General features: G+C 44.1%; 2 protein-coding genes across 4 annotated transcripts in view; one reads left to right on the top strand and one right to left on the bottom strand.

The window, feature by feature from the left end:
- LOC113021306 (calcium-binding mitochondrial carrier protein SCaMC-3-like) overlaps positions 1-21,212 on the top strand; it is a 44,271-nt gene that overhangs the window by 15,988 nt on the left and 7,071 nt on the right. For all 3 annotated transcript variants that reach the window (XM_026165903.1, XM_026165901.1, XM_026165902.1), the window contains exons 6-7: positions 18,522-18,674; positions 18,870-18,983. In XM_026165903.1, coding sequence (XP_026021688.1) covers positions 18,522-18,674; positions 18,870-18,983 — 267 coding nt within the window. The remainder of the gene's footprint in view (positions 1-18,521; positions 18,675-18,869; positions 18,984-21,212) is intronic.
- On the bottom strand, positions 11,946-14,961 carry LOC113021308 (uncharacterized). The gene is made up of 2 exons (XM_026165904.1): positions 14,930-14,961; positions 11,946-13,858 (listed from the first exon to the last, which is right to left on the bottom strand). The coding sequence occupies exon 2, from the start codon at positions 13,413-13,415 to the stop codon at positions 12,492-12,494; it is 924 nt and encodes a 307-aa protein (XP_026021689.1). The 5' UTR covers positions 13,416-13,858; positions 14,930-14,961; the 3' UTR covers positions 11,946-12,491.

The raw sequence follows: 21,212 nt of genomic DNA, 5'->3' as shown, positions 1-21,212 counted from the left end.
CCTTGGTAAATTCAAAAACCCAGAAAAATTGGCTGGCGTGGGTGGTCAGGATCAAAGGAATGGCTTTGATCCTACTGCTTGAACTAAGACTTTACAAATTTAAGAACCACAATGACAACATTCAACAATTTGACTTAACAATTAACGCCTCAGATTTGTTTGTATTTATTTTATAACCTGACACTGTACCATAATCTTTAAGATTGCTCAGAAGGGCTGGGACAGAGGTGACCAGATTCTCTAAAAATAGCAAAATATCATCTGCGAAAAGTGACAGCTTATATTGTGTATTGGTTTCATTTCTAATTCCTTGTATGAGAGGGTTGGATCTGATCAGTTCAGCTAACGGTTCAATACTGAGAGCAAATAAGGACGGCGCTAACATTTCACCCTGTCTAGTGCAGTGGCCTAGAGAGAAGAAGTCAGTGGCCATTAACCCTTACCCGAGACTTGGGATTTTTATATAATGTTTGGACCCATGAAATAAAAGTGACATTGATGAAGTATTTTTCAATTACATGTTTCAGCTTATATTATTGAATCTCATAGCGCTGCATACACACTTATAAAAGGTGAAGTTTTACTTGATATTTAATATTGCATTGTAATAATGTACACCTTAGTTTGCCCTTGTGTTTTTCAGCTTTGTGCATTTATTCCACTTACTTCTATGCTCCTGATGTTCCCTTAACAAGTTCTTCCTGTTTCATTTTTTAATATCCTATCTAATCTAATGTATGTTGCATTTGGGTTTGTTATCTAGTTTTCCTAATTAGTTGCAGTTCCCTGGTGTTCCCATCTCCCTAATTACCTTGTGTGTGTTTATAGCCCTCGTCTTCTATAGTTTATTATATATTTATCATCCTGTTTATTGTTTCCTGTGTTCACCTTAGTTTCCTAGCTCCCAGTATTTTCCCAGCATTGTTTTATGGATTCTGGTTCTGGTTCAATAAAAGATTTCACACCACATTGCTGCTCACTTCTGCCTGTGTGCTTTGCAGAGTGTCATAGCCTCCTGCACATCCCATTCATCCTGCTATAGATAGGCTTAAGCTGCTGTTGGATCGTTGCTTGTGTTAAGAAACTGAAGACACTTTTAGTCAAAGCCACCAGACTCCACTGGAAAAAATGACAATTTTACCTGCGATGCAAATAACCTGTTGTTGCCTCGATCATTTTTTGGGTGACTGATGTTTTAAGACAGTAATTCTAAAATCGACTGTGTTAAACAGTCACACAGTAACCTTGTGTCCTCCAAGATAAAGTTAGAGTTTGGTTTCATTTTTGTTCCTGTAAGTTGAATCTGGTGGGTTTAAGAGAAATACCTCTCCGTCAATCACAGGGCTCTTCCTGAAAGACAGAGATGCAGACATTCTAATTTGATTTAGAAAAAGAGGACCAAACTAGGGGTTAACATTAATAGTAAAAAAAATGATCTGTGTGGTATTTTGGGCTGAAACTTTAAATATACAGTAACTTATGACTATGATTTATTTGTCTGGAAGTGGTATTTATTGAGACATTCAGGTAAACAGTAGTCAGGATTGTATTGTTCTTGTATGCACATATCTTATGCTTGTACTGTGTGGCAGCTGAGCATCAGCCAAAGCAGTGATGACACAACATCAGACTGTCCTGCACTATTGTTATACTGTTATATGTTGTACATACTTCACACTACAAAGTCTGTCATTATGACAATAGCTCATAATGACAGATGCCTGCAAGCTGCATGCATCATATTTTAATAGAACGATCTGGATATAATTTTGAGGCTATGGGCTAAATAATCCACCCCTAGTTATACATATGTCACATATCTTTTATAACAGCTGAGAGAAGGGCACAAATACTGTATGCTTGAGTATCATAATGACAACAAAGTTGACTTGGATGTGATGAAGTTACTAGTTCCAGTCCAGTTTTTACATGTTAGCTTAGCTAATAGCCATCACCATTTTGTCCGTCTGTATCTGGAAGTCCCACAGGATCTTAGCTCGGTCATTCTCCACCACCCTTGAGGGCGTCTCCCATTTTGACCTCGGGACTTCCAGGCCATACTCGGCACAGATGTTTCTGTATACTATGCCACTGTATACCAGCCACTTGGTTATGGCGTTCAATGTATGCCCTGCCTGCTAGCATCTTGCACCCTGGTGTTATTTGCTGGATTGTCTCAGGGGCATCTTTACACAGCCTGGTGTTATAGACCCCAGCCTCTATGGATCTTGTGTTCAGAGTTTGTTCCTGTGCGGCCATGATTAGTGCCTCTGTGCTGTCTTTCAGTTCAGCTTTCTCCAGCCACTGGTAGGTTTTCTGGATGTCAGCCACCTCTGCTATCTGCCAGTGGTACATAAAGTGCTGGGACCTGTCCTTCCATGATGGTTCTTCCTCTTTCTCCTCTTTCTTGGGTTTCTGCTGCATGAGGTATTCACTGAGGACCCGGTTGATTGGGGCCATCTTCCTGATGTATTCGTGGATGTTCGTTGTCTCATCCTGGATTATGGTGCTGATGCTCACACTTCCACTTAGCATCCAGCCTCAGGATGCTGGACTTGGAGTGAAACCCTCCATGCATGGTCAGGAGCTTCCTTGTCTTGATGTCAGTGGCTTCTATCACTTCCTTTGGCCAGCTTATTATCCCAGCAGGTTAAGGATCACAGGCTTTTTTTTGTTTTACCTTTTTAACCATCAAATTTTATAATATGCAATAAAACAAGAATCTACAACTTTCTTTTTTTGCTCAAATGTTGCTGTTAGAACTTAAATTCATATAATTCATAAATTCATATAAATCACTAAAATATTTTTATAATTATCAGAGAAAGTTCATTTTGGTGCTTATCAGTTTTCCTATACATATCAGTGAATGTGTAATTGAGATGCATTAAATTAGCAAGAAAAGCACTATGAATTTCAGCCAGTTTATTAATATTAGTTTAAAGTGGTTAATGTGCTGACATATCACCAACCTACTCAGTGCAGCACCAGTGTATCTATGTCTACATTAATAACATTTGAAGTTATTTCTAAGCGATTTGAAGAGTCTGTTGTAGTGAGCAGAGTTTCCTCTGAGTCAGATGAACAATAAAACAAAACAAAACAGCAAAACAAAGCAACACTGGGGTGTAGAACCTTAAAGATAAGACAAAGATGACAAGAAAACCAGAGAGAGAGAAAAGAAGAGAAACAAAGTGAAAATGAGACAAAAATCAACAAAGCAGCATATTCTTAAAGAGAAGTAATGCACTGGCTAGCTCAGCAACACCAAAAGGCCTGTTCTTCTTCAACAAACATGTAGAAGAACACCAAAAGAGAGGTTATACTTTCATACCATCTGGCTCTGCCGAGAACACACTCAAGGAAGTAAGCATATCATTGTCAGAGTCTGCAATCAAGAGCCTCGTTCATGAACGTAAATATAAAAGGTCCAAACAAGGACTCAAGAACAGGTAGAGCAGAGTAGACTGTTCCAGAAAAGCATTGAAAAGAGCCTTCTCAATTGTGAAAAAGAAAACAATATTTGGACATAAGAAAGATTTCCTTGTGCCAGAATGATGGAAAGAGGAAAAGTATCAAAAAGGCTGTGAACAGCTCTTCAATATAATCTATTAAATATGGCAGAGGAAGGTCATTACTGTTTATTGATAGCAAGAAATGCTCTTGATTATTAATGGCTGATAAGTGAATAGCACACTAACATCCATAGGCTGCACTGATATTCACTAACAGAAATGAAGCAAACCACATGGTGGGTAGTTTGAGTGGGTGGTTGGGCTGTTCACAGCAAAAAAGACACAGAGCCAAGTATGTGGTGAGAGCTGGAAATATTTTAGTCACTTAGGTAACAGTGGGTATTTATCCAGGTTTAAATCTGTCCTCGTTGCCCTCATGTCTTCATGTAAGCATTATTTCACTTTGTGTCCAGTCACAGTGACTACAATCTGCAGATTTGTAGCAGATGCATGAGCTGCTTGATTATGGCAATCACTGTAACCACAATGTGGCAAGGGTGTGGCCCAGGAGGCATCCTTGTCAGATGCCCAAACCACCTCAGCTGGCTCCTTTCGATGTGGAGGAGCAGCGGCTCTACTCTGAGCCCCTCCCGGATGGCTGAGCTTCTCACCCTATCTCTAAGGGAGAGGCCAGCCACCCTTCGAAGGAAGCTCATTTCTGCCGCTTGTATCCGCAATCTCGTTCTTTCGGTCACTACCCACAGCTCGTGGCCATTGTTGAGGGTAGGGACGTAGATCGACCGGTAAATTGAGAGCTTCGCTTTTACACTCAGCTCCCTCTTCAACTGTCGATCTCTGGCTCCAACCAATTACCCTCAGGGGTGATATAAGCTGGAGAAGAGCAGTGTGGAAGAGGAAGGAGAGGTTTCTGGTGGTTTTCCCTCTGTGCTGGTCAGAGTGGGCTACTGACTTAGGTGTGGAACAGCCTGCTGCGTGTGACCAGCCTTCTGGTGTGTGGCTCTGGTGTGTGAGTAGTGAGTAACTGAGCAGTGATTGCCCATGAGTGATGGCGGCCTTCATTAGTTTGTGTGGCCTGCCTGGATATTGTTTGTTAGCAGCGTTGCTGTCTCTTTCTGTTGAAGCCTTATTGTTGCTTTCTTTGTTGAGTGGTCATTACCACTTTGGGTTGACCTCCCTGATTTCTTATTAAAAAGCAGCGGTGCTGTCTCCTTTTGTTGTTGCCATTTGTAATTATTGAGGTGTTTGCCTACAATAAAGATCTCTTTTATATTAAATACCTCTGCCTGGCATTCTTTTCATTCCACCTGGATCTAACTGTTACTGTCCCCCACCCTCATCGCCTAGCATTTAAGAGGGGACGTAAGAAAGTGGGGGCTCGTCCGGGATCGGAATGAAAGGAATTGGGTTGATTACAAGTGCGTACAGGTGTTTGTGTGTTGTGTGAAGGTCATTTGGCAACTGCTGCTCTCCCTGGCTAGCACAGGGGAGTGCCTTGCGTTGGCCGCGGGATGTGTGGGCCATCCTGCTACAGTGCAAGCTGGTGGGCAAGGCGCAGGAAGTTTGTTCCTCGTTGTCCGCTGAATGCAGCTTGGACTACGACAAACTGAAAAGTGCAATCCTGTTAGCCTATGAACTAGTTCCCGAGGCTTACAGGCAGCGATTTCGGGGGCTGAAAAAGGTGCAGGGTCAATCCTTCCTGGATTTCGCAAGAGAAAAGAGTATCCTCTTTGATCGGTGGTGTATGGCCTGTAAAGCTGCAGACCTAGCTTCGGTACGGGAATTGATTCTCATTGAGGAGTTCAAAAATTGCGTCACCGAGCGGATGGCGGTATATCTGAATGAGCAGAAGGTCTCTACGTTGCAGCAGACCGCGACCCTGGCTGACGAGTTCGCACTCGTCCATAAAACCAGTGTTGTTAAGCATGAGCGACGCGACATACTAGCAAAGGCTAGTGGTGAGCAAGACACAAGGAGAGAGGTGCCTGTGCCTCGTCCCAGGTCAGACCGGAAATGTTTCTATTGTTTTAAATCTGGCCATTTAATAGCGGATTGCGAGGCCTACAGGCAAAGACAGCCAGTTTCAACACCACGTAAACCAAAAGGAATGGGGCTGATTAAAAACGCTTCTTCTGGTAGTAGACCACTTAGCACTGAAACGCCTGACGAATGTTTTAAACCCTTCATTTTCAAAGGAGCGGTGTCACTCTCTGGTAAGCCTGGAGATGGGCGTAATGTGACCATTCTACGTGACACAGGTGGTTCACAGTCCCTCATACTGGCTAGCGCCCTTGCCTTTGATGAAAAGACCGCCAGCGGCACTGATGTTATTGTTAGAGGCGTTGGAATGACTTATGTGCCAGCCCCCCTCCATTGAATTTGGGTGCAGAGTGACCTGATAAGCGGTGTTTTTCCTGTAGCTGTGTGTCCTTGTTTCCCGATTGATGGTGTAGACTTCATAATGGGCAATGACATTGCAGGCGGGAAGGTTTATCCTACCCCAGAGGTCATAACGACCCCTGACCCAAGCCCCTTGCCAGATGCTTTAAACCGGCAGCACCCGGATGTATTTCCTGTAGGTGTTCTTACCCGGTCACAGGCCCATCGGCGGGGAGAAGTGGTTGACTTGTCAGGGTCAGTGGTCGGCTCTATGCTGGAGATGGATGTGATGCCCTCGGAGGAGGAGGTGGGTCCTGATGCCAAGGAACTGGCTCAAGAAGTGGCTGAGCCTGCTCCTGAACTCGCAGCCCCCCCTCTCCTCACACGGGAGGCCCTTATTATCGCTCAGAAAGAAGACCCGTCGTTAACCAAATGTTTTGCTGCCGTAGATGAGAGTGATCATCCGACAGGAGACAGGAAGCAGACGTTTGTTGTTTTTGATGGATTGCTAATGCGCAGGTGGACTTCAAAGCCAGGGGAGGACTGGAGTGTAGTCCAACAGATAGTGGTCCCGGCTAGTTTACGTCAGCATGTGCTACAGTTAGCCCATGACCATTCATGGTCAGGACATTTGGAGATAACTAAAACATATGACCGTATTCTGCAGCACTTCTTCTGGCCGGCAATGAAGACAGATGTTGCGAAGTACTGTAATACTTGTCATACGTGTCAACTGGTGGGCAAACCAAATGAAACTGTGCCCCCCGCCCCACTATGTCCAATACCAGCTGTTGGTAAGCCATTCGAGCATGTTTTGGTCGATTGTGTTGGTCCGTTGCCAAGAACACGAGCAGGCAATCAGTTTTTGTTGACCACAATGTGTTTGTCCACACGGTTCCCCGAAGCAATTCCTCTGCGGAGGGTCACCACTGCAAACATTACTAAGGCGCTAATCAAATTTTTCACCACCTTTGGTCTTCCAAAAACAGTGCAAACAGACCAGGGAACTAACTTCTTATCTCGAGCATTCAAACAGACTTTAGCTTCCCTGGGCGTCTCTCATTCTGTGTCTAGTGCTTATCACCCAGAGTCGCAGGGTGCACTTGAGCGTTGGCACCAAACACTTAAGGCTATGCTAAAAAAGTACTGCCATGACACGGGCAGAAGCTGGGATGAGGGTGTCCCCTTTGTACTGTTCGCAATACGCAATGTTAAGCAGGAGTCCTTAGGGTTCAGCCCAGCTACACTTGTGTTTGGCCGCGAGGTGCGGGGTCCGCTAAAGGTGTTGAAAGAGAGGTTCCTTAGTGGGGGTGCTCCAAAAACTAACGTGGCAGATTTTGTAAAGACATGTAAGGATCGTTGGCAACGTGCTACCTCATTAGCTAAAGAGGCCCTGTGTACTGCCCAGGCGTGCATGAAGACGTGGCATGACAGAAAGGCTGTGAAAAGGCATTTTCAGGCTGGGGACAAGGTTTTAGTGTTGCTACCGGTGCCTGGTTCTGCTCTTACGGCCCGTTTCGCGGGACCGTACGTCATAGTGAGGAAAGTGTCTGAGACAGATTATGTTCTCAGTACCCCAGAGCGCAGGAGGAAAACACGCCTGTGCCACATCAACATGTTAAAACCCTACCATGATAGGGAAACCCATGAGACTGTTGCCAGTGCGGCAACCTCCAGCTCTGTCTCCGCCACCGTGCTGAGTGTAGAGGCCAGTGCTGACGACGATCTGCATATTGTTACGACCCGTCTAGGGCCAGGCCATAACATGAGCGAGGCACTCGCTTCCCCCCCAAGACCCAAGCAGTCACACGAAACCAATCCGTTAGATATGAGGTGATTTATTTACAATGTGAATAAAGAGAACCAAAACGGGAGTGTCAACACTTCAGGGTGAGCCAAGGCCAAAACAATAAACAAAACAAACCTACACAAATCCCGCACCCCTGACCTTACCAAAACAAAGTCAAAAATAAAGACAGAGTCTGACCTCCTTAACTAACTCAAAACAGGAGAAAACGGGTGATCAAAAGAAATGGCAGCTCACCCCTACCCACTCCACTTCCACAACTTTCAAGCGTATACTGCAGCCAGCGGCTACCACAGGACTACTGCTGGGTGATGAGGAGAAACGCGAGGGCCTCTCCCGCTGTAGCACTCCAGCCTCCTTTTAATGGGCGGGTCCTCCAGCTGGATCCAATCACGCCGGGGCAGTATATCCACGCACCAATCGGAACAGGGCCCTGGCACAGCTAAATTAACATAGAAAAAACACAACACCTGCACAAACAAACACATGGACATACAAGTTCGTAACAATATACTTTCTGAGGGACAACAGTGTGGACGGTTGGCGAATTCAGCTTACTTAGCCGAAGTAACGGCCCACCTGTCTCATCTGTCCCCTTCACAATGCGAAGATGTGCTTAATCTACTGCACTCCTACCCCTCTCTCTTTGGTGATGTGCCCTCGCGTACTAATGTTTGTGAACATGATATCGATGTTGGGGACGCAACCCCAATCAAACAGCACGCGTACCGCTGCCCTATGGGAAAGCGCGAGGTGATGAGGAAGGAGGTCAGTTATCTAGCGGAGAATGGTTTGGCGAAACCGAGTCACAGCCCTTGGATCTCTCCATGTTTACTTACGCCCAAGTCTGATGGCACCCCACGTTTCTGCACCGACTACCGTAGGGTAAATGCAGTGACTGTCGCCGATTCTTTTCCACTTCCTCGTATGGAGGACTGCATTGACAACATAGGTCCTGCCACATTTATTTCCAAACTGGACCTTCTTAAAGGATATTGGCAGGTGCCTTTGACCCCCAGAGCCTCTGACATTTCTGCATTTGTCACACCCGACCATTTCATGCAGTACACCGTGATGGCGTTTGGCATGAAAAACGCTCCGGCCACATTTCAGCGGTTGATGCAGCTGGTTGTAGGAGACGTGCCTCAATGTAATGTGTACTTGGATGATGTGGTGATATACACAGCCACGTGGGAAGAGCATGTGGCCATCCTACGATCAGTATTTCAGCGACTGGCTGACGCCTCGTTGACTCTAAATCTCGCTAAGTGCGAGTTCGCCAAAGCGACAGTCATGTACCTGGGGAAACAGGTGGGTTTCGGGCGGGTACGCCCAGTGGAGGCAAAAGTCGAGGCTATCCTCAGCTACCCGGCCCCAGCCACTAGGCGGGAGTTAAAACGGTTCCTGGGCATGACTGGATACTACCGCTGTTTTTGCAAGAACTTTGCGGTAGTTGTGGCCCCTTTGACAAGGCTATGTAGCCCCAAAGTCCCTTTTGAGTGGTCAGGGGAATGCCAGCACGCATTCGAGTCTGCAAAATCCCTCCTTTGCAGCGCCCCAGTTCTGGCTGCCCCTAACTTCTCTCAGCCTTTCAAGCTGGAAGTCGACGCCAGTACCACCGGAGCTGGTGCGGTGCTGTTACAAGACGACGCAGAGGGTGTGTGTCACCCAGTCTGCTACTACTCTGTAAAGTACAAGCGCCATCAGCTAAACTATTCCACCATAGAGAAAGATGCTCTAGCGATGCTGATGGCCTTGCAGCACTTCACTGTGTATGTGGGCTCTAGCTCCTTTCCGGTAACGGTGTATACAGATCACAACCCCCTCACTTTCCTCCAGCGCATGTACAACCACAACCAACGACTAATGCGCTGGGCTTTGCTGGTGCGGGATTATGATCTGGTTATCCAGCACAAGAAAGGGACTGAAAATCTGGTGGCTGATGCACTCTCACGCAGTGCATAGTGATGAGTTTCTTCTGTGTTTTGTATAGTGTGGATTTAGGGTGGGGGGAATGTTACATCCTGGGAGGCTGTGGGAGTGTGTGGGCGTGGTGTTGTCTTCTCTCTCTCCTCCTCCTTCGTTCTGGCCCCTCCCCTTGTCTCTCTCTGCCCCTGCCCTCTCCTTTAGGTCACACCTGCTGCTCATCTGCTCTCGTTACAACCAATTACCCTCAGGGGTGATATAAGCTGGAGAAGAGCAGTGTGGAAGAGGAAGGAGAGGTTTCTGGTGGTTTTCCCTCTGTGCTGGTCAGAGTGGGCTACTGACTTAGGTGTGGAACAGCCTGCTGCGTGTGACCAGCCTTCTGGTGTGTGGCTCTGGTGTGTGAGTAGTGCTTAACTGAGCAGTGATTGCCCATGAGTGATGGCGGCCTTCATTAGTTTGTGTGGCCTGCCTGGATATTGTTTGTTAGCAGCGTTGCTGTCTCTTTCTGTTGAAGCCTTATTGTTGCTTTCTTTGTTGAGTGGTCATTACCACTTTGGGTTGACCTCCCTGATTTCTTATTAAAAAGCAGCGGTGCTGTCTCCTTTTGTTGTTGCCATTTGTAATTATTGAGGTGTTTGCCTGCAATAAAGATCTCTTTTATATTAAATACCTCTGCCTGGCGTTCTTTTCATTCCACCTGGATCTAACTGTTACTGTCCCCCACCCTCATCGCCTAGCATTTAAGAGGGGACGTAACAAACGTGGTTAGCCTACTCAACGTAAATTACACACGAACAACATTAAGCAACTCACGCAGAGAAGAACGGCTGCTGCTGCATCATCATCCTCATCATTTCTGCTACACTGGCAGGGCTAGGGGCCAGGACTCTCCTCTTCGTGTTTTTGGGGGATGTTGCATAACAGGCAACCCACCCGCAGTAGATGTGCACAGTGTGAGGTCTCGCAGCAAGCTATCAAATACGGCGCATTTCTGGGCTTTAAAAAAAACACGCTATGCGTCTCCAGGTGTTTCATCGGATTTGAGGTGTTACCTCCTTTGACAGTATCACAGTATCAGCTTAAAGCACTTGTTGCAGGCTGCTGAGTTTGCATATTTTGCTGTGAAGTACAGCCAGACTTTTGACCGCTTCGCCTTAGGCTTTTTAAATCTGTAGCTCTGCTCTAAAAGAATGTACGTACCTGGACCCGCCTACTATCCTCGGAAACGTAAAATGATTGGCTAGAAGTGTATCACAGCTCAGGAAAAAAAAGCACCGAAATAAAGCACCAAAATGTGCGCTGCTTTTCGGTCTGGTTACTACCGTTTATGTCAGAACCGGTGCCATCATGGCACCGGACACCGGTACCCATCCCTAGTTCCAAGTATGTTTTACTCCTGGGTGCGTTGCTCAGGCAAGCAAACAAACTGTCTCGCTCTCTGTGGCTATATGGCCACAGCCCAGAAGAATGTGTAGACAGTGGTATGTGTGCACAAACATAACAATTGGTCTCATTATTTATGTGAGCAGTTGTGTTCATAAACTGCCACCAGTAATTGGTTGAAATCCCATGCAGGTACTGGGTGTGGTTTACTATGTCCCAGTGCGCTCCTGTCAACCCACTCAGGGTCAACAGGCTCAAGAAGGTGCACAGCACATTCCTAGACATTCTAAATTGGGTTCTGGATCTGTTGGTTTCTTCACCAGGATTGAGACGAGAGGCCCTAGAGACTTTCTTCCCCCTTTGTACTCCGGTCTTTTCACCATTACCCAGACTCGACCAGGAAGCACCTTCTTGCAGTGCTCTTGATGTATCCAGGTGTATCTCTCAGCAATCTTCACTGCTGTGGGCGTCGTCAGCAGCACCTGATAGGGACCTTCCCACCGTGGACTGGACCAGCACTTCCTTTTTATGGCCTTTATCAGCACCCAGACTCTCCAGACTTCAGACTCTACTCCTGTGGAGAAACAGAATCATCTGGCAGATCATTTGTTCTCATGACTTCTTTACTTTTTAACATTTTAAGCATCAAATCTGCTAATGTGTTCTCCTCTTGTGACTGTTTGAGGCTGTGGACAGATGTCTTTTATACAGATGATGAGTTCAAACAGGTGCCATTCATACAGGTAACGAGTGGGGGACAGAAAAGCTTCTTACAGAAGACGTTACAGGTCTGTGAGAGCCAGAGATTTTCCTTGTTTGAGGTGACCAAATACTTATTTTCCACCCTAATTTACGAATAAATTCTTTACAAATCCTACCATGTGAATTCATGGATTTTTTTTCACATTCTGTCTCTCACAGTTGAAGTGTACCTCTGGTGCAAATTACTGACCTCTGTCATCATTTTAAGTGGGGGAACTTGCACAATCGGTGGCTGACTAAATACTTTTTTGCCCCACTGTACATCTTAACTAATTCTATACAGCCTAACCATGTCCTGCCTTTCTCTTCCATTGTTTTCCTAAGTCCTAGCTTTACTGTCCCATTAGTTCTATCTACCAACCCTGCACTTTGTGGGTGATATGAACAATGGTGTTTTAGTGTTATCCCTAGATGCTGTGCCATTAACCCAATCAGTTCATTTACAAAGTGTGGGCCATTATCACTATAAATGGTCTCTGGAATCCCGTGTTCCGGGATGATATTCGTACATATTGCTTTGGCAACCGAAATAGCATCTGCTTTCCTAGTTGGGACAATTTCTACCCACTTTGAAAAAGGGCACACTATCACTAGACAGTACTTATAGTTATTACAGTTGGACAGCTCTATAAAGTCCATGTGAATAACTTGAAATGGGTGAATGGGTCTGGGGTCCTAGAGTATGAAAATGTTGCTCTACTGCTGCCATCATCCCCCCTGTTGAGACATGGCACGGCCCATGGCTCAAAATCACAGCAGTCTTATAAATTCTCAGGCAGTATTATCACATAGATAATAAACATCATCTTGCAAGCTTGCACTTTTTGTGAACCACAACTGTTTTTCCTGCCGTATGTGGGCCTGCATGTCTGCCAATACATCTCGTGTAATAAGAATGTCTGCTGGTGCTGCACTGCTAAAATGTGAACACCATGTGCTCCTAAAGCTGTCTCTTTTGCAATCTTATCTGCTAAGGCATTCCCTAATGTGACTGGATCTTTCCCTGGGGTATGTGCTGCACATTTACAAACAGCAATTCTACTGGGCATTAATACTGCGTCCAGCAGATTTTGCAGGAGTTTGGCGTGTTCTACAGGTTTCCCTGTCGAGGTTGTCATACCTCGTCTTGCCCACTGTGCTGCAAAGAAATGTAATGTAGCAAATGCATATTGGCTATCAGTGTATATTGTCACATTTTGTTTCTCTGCAGCTTTACACGCTTTCGTTAAAGTTGCTATCTCTGCTGCTTGAGCAGATATGAAACATGCTAACTGTCCTGCACAGATAGCTTTCTCACTATCTACTACAGCAAAACCTGTTTTAGCCTGTCCCTCTGCTGTTTTAAAGCTCAAACCATCAACAAACCAAACCTTTCCCTCACCAAGTGGCACATCTTTTATATCATCCCTTGGCTTACACTCCGTCTCCACGTGCTCTCTATACTCATGAGGAGTGCCCTCTTCCTTCGTTGGCAAAAGGGTTGACGGATTCAGAGTTGTGCACCGCTTTATGGTTATGTGTGGTTGTGAGAGTAACAGTGACATTAAAAACAAGTATCTTGCGGGTGACAGAAACGTCATTTTAGTCTGCAGTAGTAAAACGTCTACCTCGTGTGGAACTAGCAGTGTCAAAGGGTGAAATAAAACTATTTCCCGGAACATTGTACAGCCTGAGCCGCTGCACATACTGATCTCACACACGGAGGCAAAGCACAAGCAACTAGATCTAATCTTTTAGAATAGTAAGTTACTGCTGTTAGTTATTCCACTGTCACCTGGCATTCGTGCTCTTCACAGAACCACAAGTCCATCGCTGAACTTCTTCCTGCCCGTCGGATGGAGCTTGGCACGCTCCCTTCAACCTTAAGGTTCTCATGTTCCAATACCGCGGATGATTTAAGGCAGAGCACGTCGTACACCTTAGTTCTCTTCCTCAACGTCGAAACTCTTTCACTTCATTTAAGATTTTGCTGTTCAAAATCTCCTCATGACAATCTTCTGGAAGCCCAGTAGCACAGGTCTCTGTGGGATGTCTGCTGTGCTGAAGATGATCTCTGATCCTCCTGAAGCCTGGCGTCTTGTGGACGATCCCCTCAGTCACTCCTTCTCGTCATGGCACCTCATGACACCTGCAAATCAAAAATTGACTCTCCTCTCGCCACACGGCTCTCGTCATGTATCAACTCCCACACAATGAGACATGTACAAGAATGTTGCACATTCTCCCTAAAAAAATATTCTCCAGGCTCCAGGGTCCCTCTTGGAGTAGCTCCACTCCAAACCTGTAACCCTGTGTCAAAACATTAGTCAGTGGTTAAATGTTAAGCTTATTTAAGTCCCAGGTCCACCCGGAGCCTGTATCCTAGAACAACTTCACATTTGCAACCAACTGTAGCTCATAAGTGTAATAAAGTATTCAGCATCATAGAGACAAGTACCGTTGCAGGGTTATTCTAAACTCATTAAACCCCTACCTTTTCCGTAATTTGCTCCAAATCATTGAACATCTCAACTTCATTCCACATTGTAATCAGTGGCTTTCCTTAAATTTGTCACTCACCATGAGCTCAATAGTGATCAGCCCCATGTAACTATTCTGTAACCACTGCACATCTGTTCAATTGTCACTTGTCTGTCTGTGTTGAATCCTTTACAAGCACTCTTAAAGGAAAGAGCATTAGCCAAACACACGGATCATCCTGGTGGTCAGGTGTCGGTCACCCAGTAAATCATACCAAACCTAATTGGCAGGCTCAACTTTGTAACAAAAGACAAATCATCGGCCAGATTAATCTCAAGCATTCATCCAATCAGCCACACCACACACAACATACAGCGTAACCCTGATGTCTCATCACATAATAAGTTTCTTCTCATGTAACCAAATGTGCTCCATGTTAAAACTTCTTCACACATCAGAAACTCAACAATCAGCTCACTCAGCTCACTCATTCATGACCCCTCATCAGCATTCTGTTTTCCACCCCTATGATGCAATCATCTGTCCTCCTATAATATTAGACACTAGACTATGTATCACTTTCATCTTACTAGTGACCAGGGCCGTGCAGAGAGGTTTAAAGGGGCGGGTGCTCAAAGCTAAAATGGGGCACATTGAACCAGGCTGAATAACAACAACACACATTCATCAAGAATCTAATATGGGCAACAAGGCAAAGCAAACGTAGCCGATGCTTTACCTGATGGGTACAATGTTGCTGTTGAGGGGTTGCTGCTCCTGCTGCTGATAGTGCTGGAGGGCAGGGCTGTGTTGATCTGAGACTGTAGACATTAAAAAGTCCATAGGAGAGATGGTAGCTGATTAAACAAGTGTCATGAGATAATAACAAAATGCAAAGATTGGTGACAGCGCTTGGAACCATAAGGCAACAAAAAACTGAGAAATAATTTAGGCTCTGCCTGTGAATCACTCTTTGCTTCTCTTCTTCCTTCCATCCCATCATTTCATATATCACTCTCCACTTGCTGTCTATCTGAGAACAAGGCACAACTTGCTATTGCAATAACCTATAATCTAATTATCCACACCTAACAACTCTTGCACTTAATCTAAATGATGACAGAAAAATGTTATAGCACTGCCTTTAGTAGCCTCCCACAGCTCCTACTGTTTCCTCCTCATGTCCTTACCAGCCATGTCTGGACAATGTTATATCATGAGTAATGTTTTTTTTAAAAATCCATCTAAATAAAACACACACATGCACGCACACACAGTGACATTTTAGACCTTCTTCAGAATACTGTATATACTATGGGCATCATGGTGCTGATCCAGAATCCTTACATTATTATTTATTACTAGAGCTACAATAATAAAGCAAAGAGGAGGGGGAAGTAATAAATATGAAATAATGTCATTATGAAGATTCCATTTGTTTCACTATCCACTCTGTGCAGGGCAAAGCTTATTACATTTTTAAACTGTAGAGATACAATCATTTTACTGCTGTAAAATCCAACTTTTGTCTTATTTAAAATATAAATCTAATATAATCTGCTTCTTAATGTATGTTCTTTAAAATACAGCGTGTGTTTTTAATATATTATAATTATAATAATGCATAATTATGTGGAAGTGCATATTAGATCGTTTTTTAGTGAAATATAATCCCTCCAGAAAGGCCGGAAAAGCCCGGAAACTTACTTTAAAACTAAATATGTTCTAAATACTTTAAAACTAAATATGTTCTAAATACTTTAAAACTAAATATGTTTCTAAATACTTTAAAACTAAATAGGTTCCCTAAAACGGTGACAGAGCTACAAACCCATGACAGCCTTACACCGGTAGCCAGCAGCTATGACCAGCACTACTTGTGCAGTTAATAAAAGGACAGGTAATGTTTGTCGCGCTGTTGCACACACAGCACACTGGTTTGTTTCAGTTCGTCAGTTGCAACAAGACAGCCTACCAACGTGTACATAATAAGCTAATACTCCTGGGTGCTACACAATACAGTGTGCGCTGTACACCTACTTACTAGTTTTGTCGCATCAGTCTGTGTCTCTGAGTTAACTTGTGTTTCTCCTACAGCTCCGGACCGCAACAAATGCGCGTGCTCTTTGTGAACTCGTTCCCGGCTCGTAACCAGCGCGTTCTGCCGACAAGGGCGATCATTGGTTAATAGTGATCATGTGACTGATGCAAGCAAGATTGTATTTAGCAAAACTGTGATTAATAGTTAAATATTATTGTTGAGGGGCACAGACAGGACTCCGCACTCACACACACATTAAAACATAATAAAAAATTTTTTTTAAAAAGTTGCCTCAACAAAAGGGCACTTTTGGCACCCATCAGGAAAGGGGCAGGTGCTCAAGCCCCTCTAGCCCCCCCCCTCCCCCCCCCCCTCTGCACGTGCCTGCTAGTGACTTGGACAAGATGACAAACAGAATCTCATGCTTAGATGCTGTCTGGTCTTCATGAGTGTCATTGTATGTGTATATGCATGTAGGGTTAGTATGGTTAAGACATTTTCTGTTTGTGTGGGTTTTTATGTACCTCTCTCATCAAGTTTTCATTATTCTCATCACCGCATAAACAACACACATCTCTCTGTTTTTGAACTCTCCTTTCTTAAAAACAGAAAGTGGGATTGCAGTTGTTTCAGGCTGAGAAACACCAAACACTCCCCAGTTCGAGACCACTTCACTCACATACTTTCACACCTCTCTGTGGCTCACACACACCATGATGTCAAACACAATCACGTGCCTTTCGCCAAAACAAAAAACGTGATACTGATGTTACAAAGGTCTCACACACATGAATCAGGATGCAGAAAAGCTGTTGCCCATCTGAGGTGTGAGGAAGAAACTGAACTCACAGATAGCTGCATGCTCGAGTTATCATAGCTCTGTTTCCCTCCCTCTAATGCGTTCTCAACCGGCTTCTGCTCTGAAAATGTGTACCTTGCTCATCAGCTTAAAAGTGACTGCATACAAAACAACAATCAGACTCACTCAAACAGACCACGTCTGGCCCGCACACACAAAATAGACACCAACAAGAGCTCTGACAAGTGCTGGTTTCTCCAGCGTTGAGTGCTGGAGAAACCAGCACTCAACGCCCTCAGCGGCGGAGAAAAACCTTCCTTTCGATGGGAAACCTGCTTAACCCTCCTTAAAAATTAAAAAAAAAAAAAGACACTAGTGCCATCCAACCCGAGGAGAGTTCAGACACAAACTCTCCAGCCTGGCGATAAAGTTAAGCACCAGGGCTTTCATCAGGCATCCCAGATGCTGGCTGCTAGCAGACTTCGGCAGCGTCATCTCCCTCCTCCTCGGTGGACGCAATGTGTTGGGATCTGGCTCAAAGGACCAAATAAATGTTGAGTCTGCGCTTCCACAGATCCCGCTAGTTTAGAGACTTATTCCTCATGAAGAACAAAAACAAGCCAGAACATCTTCAACCGGTCTTTTACTCTCTAGCAAGGGAAGGCTGATCGGAACCAGGCTGTGGAGCTTAACGCTCCTCACCTGTCACCAGCCCAACTCCTTCAAAGAGCAGCCCTCCTCGTAGTGTGTGTGTGTGCATGCATGTGAGAATGTGTGTGTGTGTATGCGTGTTCTCCTGCTCCCCAAAAGGATCATAAAAGCAGGAAGCTTACAACACAAGAAACAGATCTTTCAGATAGGATGTATCTACAATAAAACCTCCCCCAGCACCAGTGGCTGGAGAGGTGGTCAGAGACAAAGGAATGTCTTTGATCACACAGTTTGAAACAATGTAGAGATGGTAAGCATAAAAATGACAACATTTAACAATTCACTTTAACATACACCATCACCACTTTTCACCGCTAATGACATAATTGTCATCCACAGTGTAGAGTGTTTTCAGCAAACAGCAGAGAGGTACTGCTTAAAAATGTCTGGTGAACATAGTTCATATCATAAGTAAAATTTACTCAGGGCCAGATGAAGACCAGAAACAGAGCTAAAAGACATTTATCACATGGGATTAAATACAGCTTCAGATGAATGCTCCTTTTTTTACTTCAGATACTTTGTAGCCAAAGTCTGTATAAAGACCAAAAACAAGTGCTGACTGTGATCCAAACAAAAAAGAATCTTTGGTGTGCAACATTTACATCTATATGGCCTTAATAAGGAAGATATTTACCTTTGTATTCTGCTTATATACCCAACTAGGGTTGGATAAGCACGCTAACATATTTGGTTGGTGGCCAACAGCGTATTTTTAAAACATAGTACAGATTGTAAAAAAAGAAAAATCAGCTTTACTGTCATAATTTGAATTTTTAGGTACATGGCTCCACAGCTCGAGAGATTAATCTGTGGTTTGGCCTGAGGGGGATGATCCAGGAGGGAGGTGTGCTTTCACTCTGGAGGGGAAATGGTATCAACGTCCTGAAAATTGCCCCTGAATCCGCCATTAAGTTTATGGCCTACGAACAGGTCAGTGGACAAACAGTGAGAAAGTGGAACTATGTCTTCTGTTCTCTTAAGTGTTTACTTAACTCGTGGTAGAAAAAGTAGTAACTGTATATTAGTTTACAGTGGGGAAAAAACAATAGTCCACTCTGTGTCCTTCTGAAATCTTTTATTGCTTGTGGTTTCCCCTCCTCCTGCTCCTCACTCTTCCTACTCCAGATCAAGTGGCTGATCCGAGGTAATAAAGAGGGGGGCAGTTTAAGGGTACAAGAGAGGTTCATTGCTGGGTCGCTTGCAGGAGCTACTGCCCAAACTATCATCTATCCCATGGAGGTGAGTTTAAAATTTGTGTCAGTCATTTCCTCTTGAAGATATGTTTCTTTTAGATAGATAGATAGATAGATAGATAGATAGATAGATAGATAGATAGATAGATAGATAGATAGATAGATAGATAGATGTTCAATGTTCCAAACATGAGCTCAGTAATGAGTAGCTCCATATTTTGTTATACTTCAAAATTCTTGCGGCATGCTGATGAAGCTTCCATGAGTGAGGGGACATTCAGTGGTAAAACGGCCATCTGAAAGGATCTACTGTCTGGATCATTCAATTCAATTCATTCAATTTATTTATATAGCGCAAATCACAACAAAGTCACCTCAAGGCGTTCATAGATACAGAGAAAACCACATATAGACCCCTATGAGCAAGCACTTTGGGACAGTGGGAAGGAAAAATCCTTTTACGGAAGAAACCTCCGCAGAACCATGGCTCAGGGAGGCGCATTGCTGCGACCGTTGGGGTGAGAAAGGAAGACAGGATAAAGACATGCTGTGGAAGAGAGACAGAGGTTATAACAGATTGTCATGCAGAGATCTATTAATACTAGTGAGTGAGAAGGGACTGGAATGGAAAAACTCATGCTCATGGAATCCCCGGCAGCTTCTTGCAGCATAAAAGGAGGATTCAGGGTCACTGGTCCAGCCGCACTATATCTTAGAAAAAAGAAATTTAAGCCTAATCTTAAAGTAAGATAGTGTCTGTCTCCCGAATCCAACTGGAAGCTGGTCCACAAAGGGGCCTGAAAACTGAAGCTCTCCCCATCTACTTTTAAATATCTAGGAAAACAAGTAGGCCTGCAGAGTGAGAGCGAATGCTCTAATAGGTGATATGTACTCAGGTCATTAGATATGGGCTGATTATTTAAGACCTTGTATGTGAGGGCAGGATTTTGAATTCATTCTGGATTTACAGGAAGCAATGAAGGAGCCAAACAGGGAAATATGCCTCTCTTTTAGTCCCTGTCAGGACTCTTGCTGCATCATTTTGGTCACGAAGCTTTTCAGGAGTTTTTGGACAGTCCTGTATAATGATTCAGTATCCAGCTTGGAATAATAAATGCATGAACTAGTTTTTCAGCGTCACTCGGACGGTTTTCTAATTTAGAGATGTGCGCAATGGAAAAGCAGTCTAATATTGTTTAAATGTGCGTGAAGGACATGTCGTGTCCAAAAGACTCAAGGTTCGCTCACGCGTACTGGAGCCAAGTAATGCATCAGAGTAAGAATCTGATTAGATACATATTTCAAGATTTCGGCGAGTAAATAACCTCAGTTTTATCTGAATTAAGTTGCGGCCATTCCAGGTCTTATGTCTTAGACATTCTGCGTTTAACTATTGTGTGTGTTATCTGTCTGGAGCTAGAGCTGGGTGTCATCTGCATAGCAGTGAATGTAGCTATGTCCTTCTAGGATATGCTAAGGAAGCAGATAATGTACAGAATGGTCTACCTGAACCCTGTGGACTCATAATACCTCAGTGTTGAGAGGACTCTCCATTTACATGCACTTTGGAGTCTATTAGGATATGATACAACCACTGCAGCGCAGTACTTGTAATACTACGCATGTTCTAATCGCTTATAGGATATATGATCACGTATCGAACGTGCACTGAGTCTAGCAGAAAGCAAAGATGATCAGTAACATTGGAAACCATCAGGACCATCAAGGTCACATTTTTTCTCATCACAGAATAAAACCTTCTTCCCCCACCCCACCCGACACACAGTCACACACACCAAACATATTAAAGATTGTAACTTAACATATTTTATTGTGAAAACTGTTGTTGAATTTTAAATTGAGAATAGCAGACAAATCAACAATACAGCTCTTCCAGTAATGGCTAATTAATATTGTACTGAACACAGCCCAAAAGATTGAGTAAACCACATCAGTGTCTACTGTCTGTTTACTATCATAGCCAAGTGGCTAACAAAGGCAACCAGAAGTTTTCCCAATACCTACTAATGAATGTTATCTTGTTTCAGGATACATAATACCTGCCATTATCCAAAGACACATCTGCTTACCCGTGTCTTTTGTTCGTTTCTCCTCTTCTTTTCTTTTTTTTTTCTAAACTGAGGACCTGATGGCTCTGACCTTTTCTTGTCAATCTTCCATCAGTAATTTTGCACTCCAGTATCAACAACCAAACCCCACAACATACACTAATAGACACCTTATGCACAGATTCAGGTTCTATAGGTTGTTTTTT

The sequence above is a fragment of the Astatotilapia calliptera genome, chromosome 4 (genome assembly GCF_900246225.1).
Source record: "Astatotilapia calliptera chromosome 4, fAstCal1.2, whole genome shotgun sequence".
Classification (NCBI taxonomy): domain Eukaryota; kingdom Metazoa; phylum Chordata; class Actinopteri; order Cichliformes; family Cichlidae; genus Astatotilapia; species Astatotilapia calliptera.
Note: the sequence above shows the minus strand (reverse complement) of the source record. Positions and strands in the feature narration are given on the sequence as shown.

Coding starts and splice junctions, on each gene's coding strand:
- LOC113021308 (XM_026165904.1), bottom strand. CDS start 13,415: ATGTGCAGCGGCTCAGGCTGTACAATGTTCCGGGAAATAGTTTTATTT.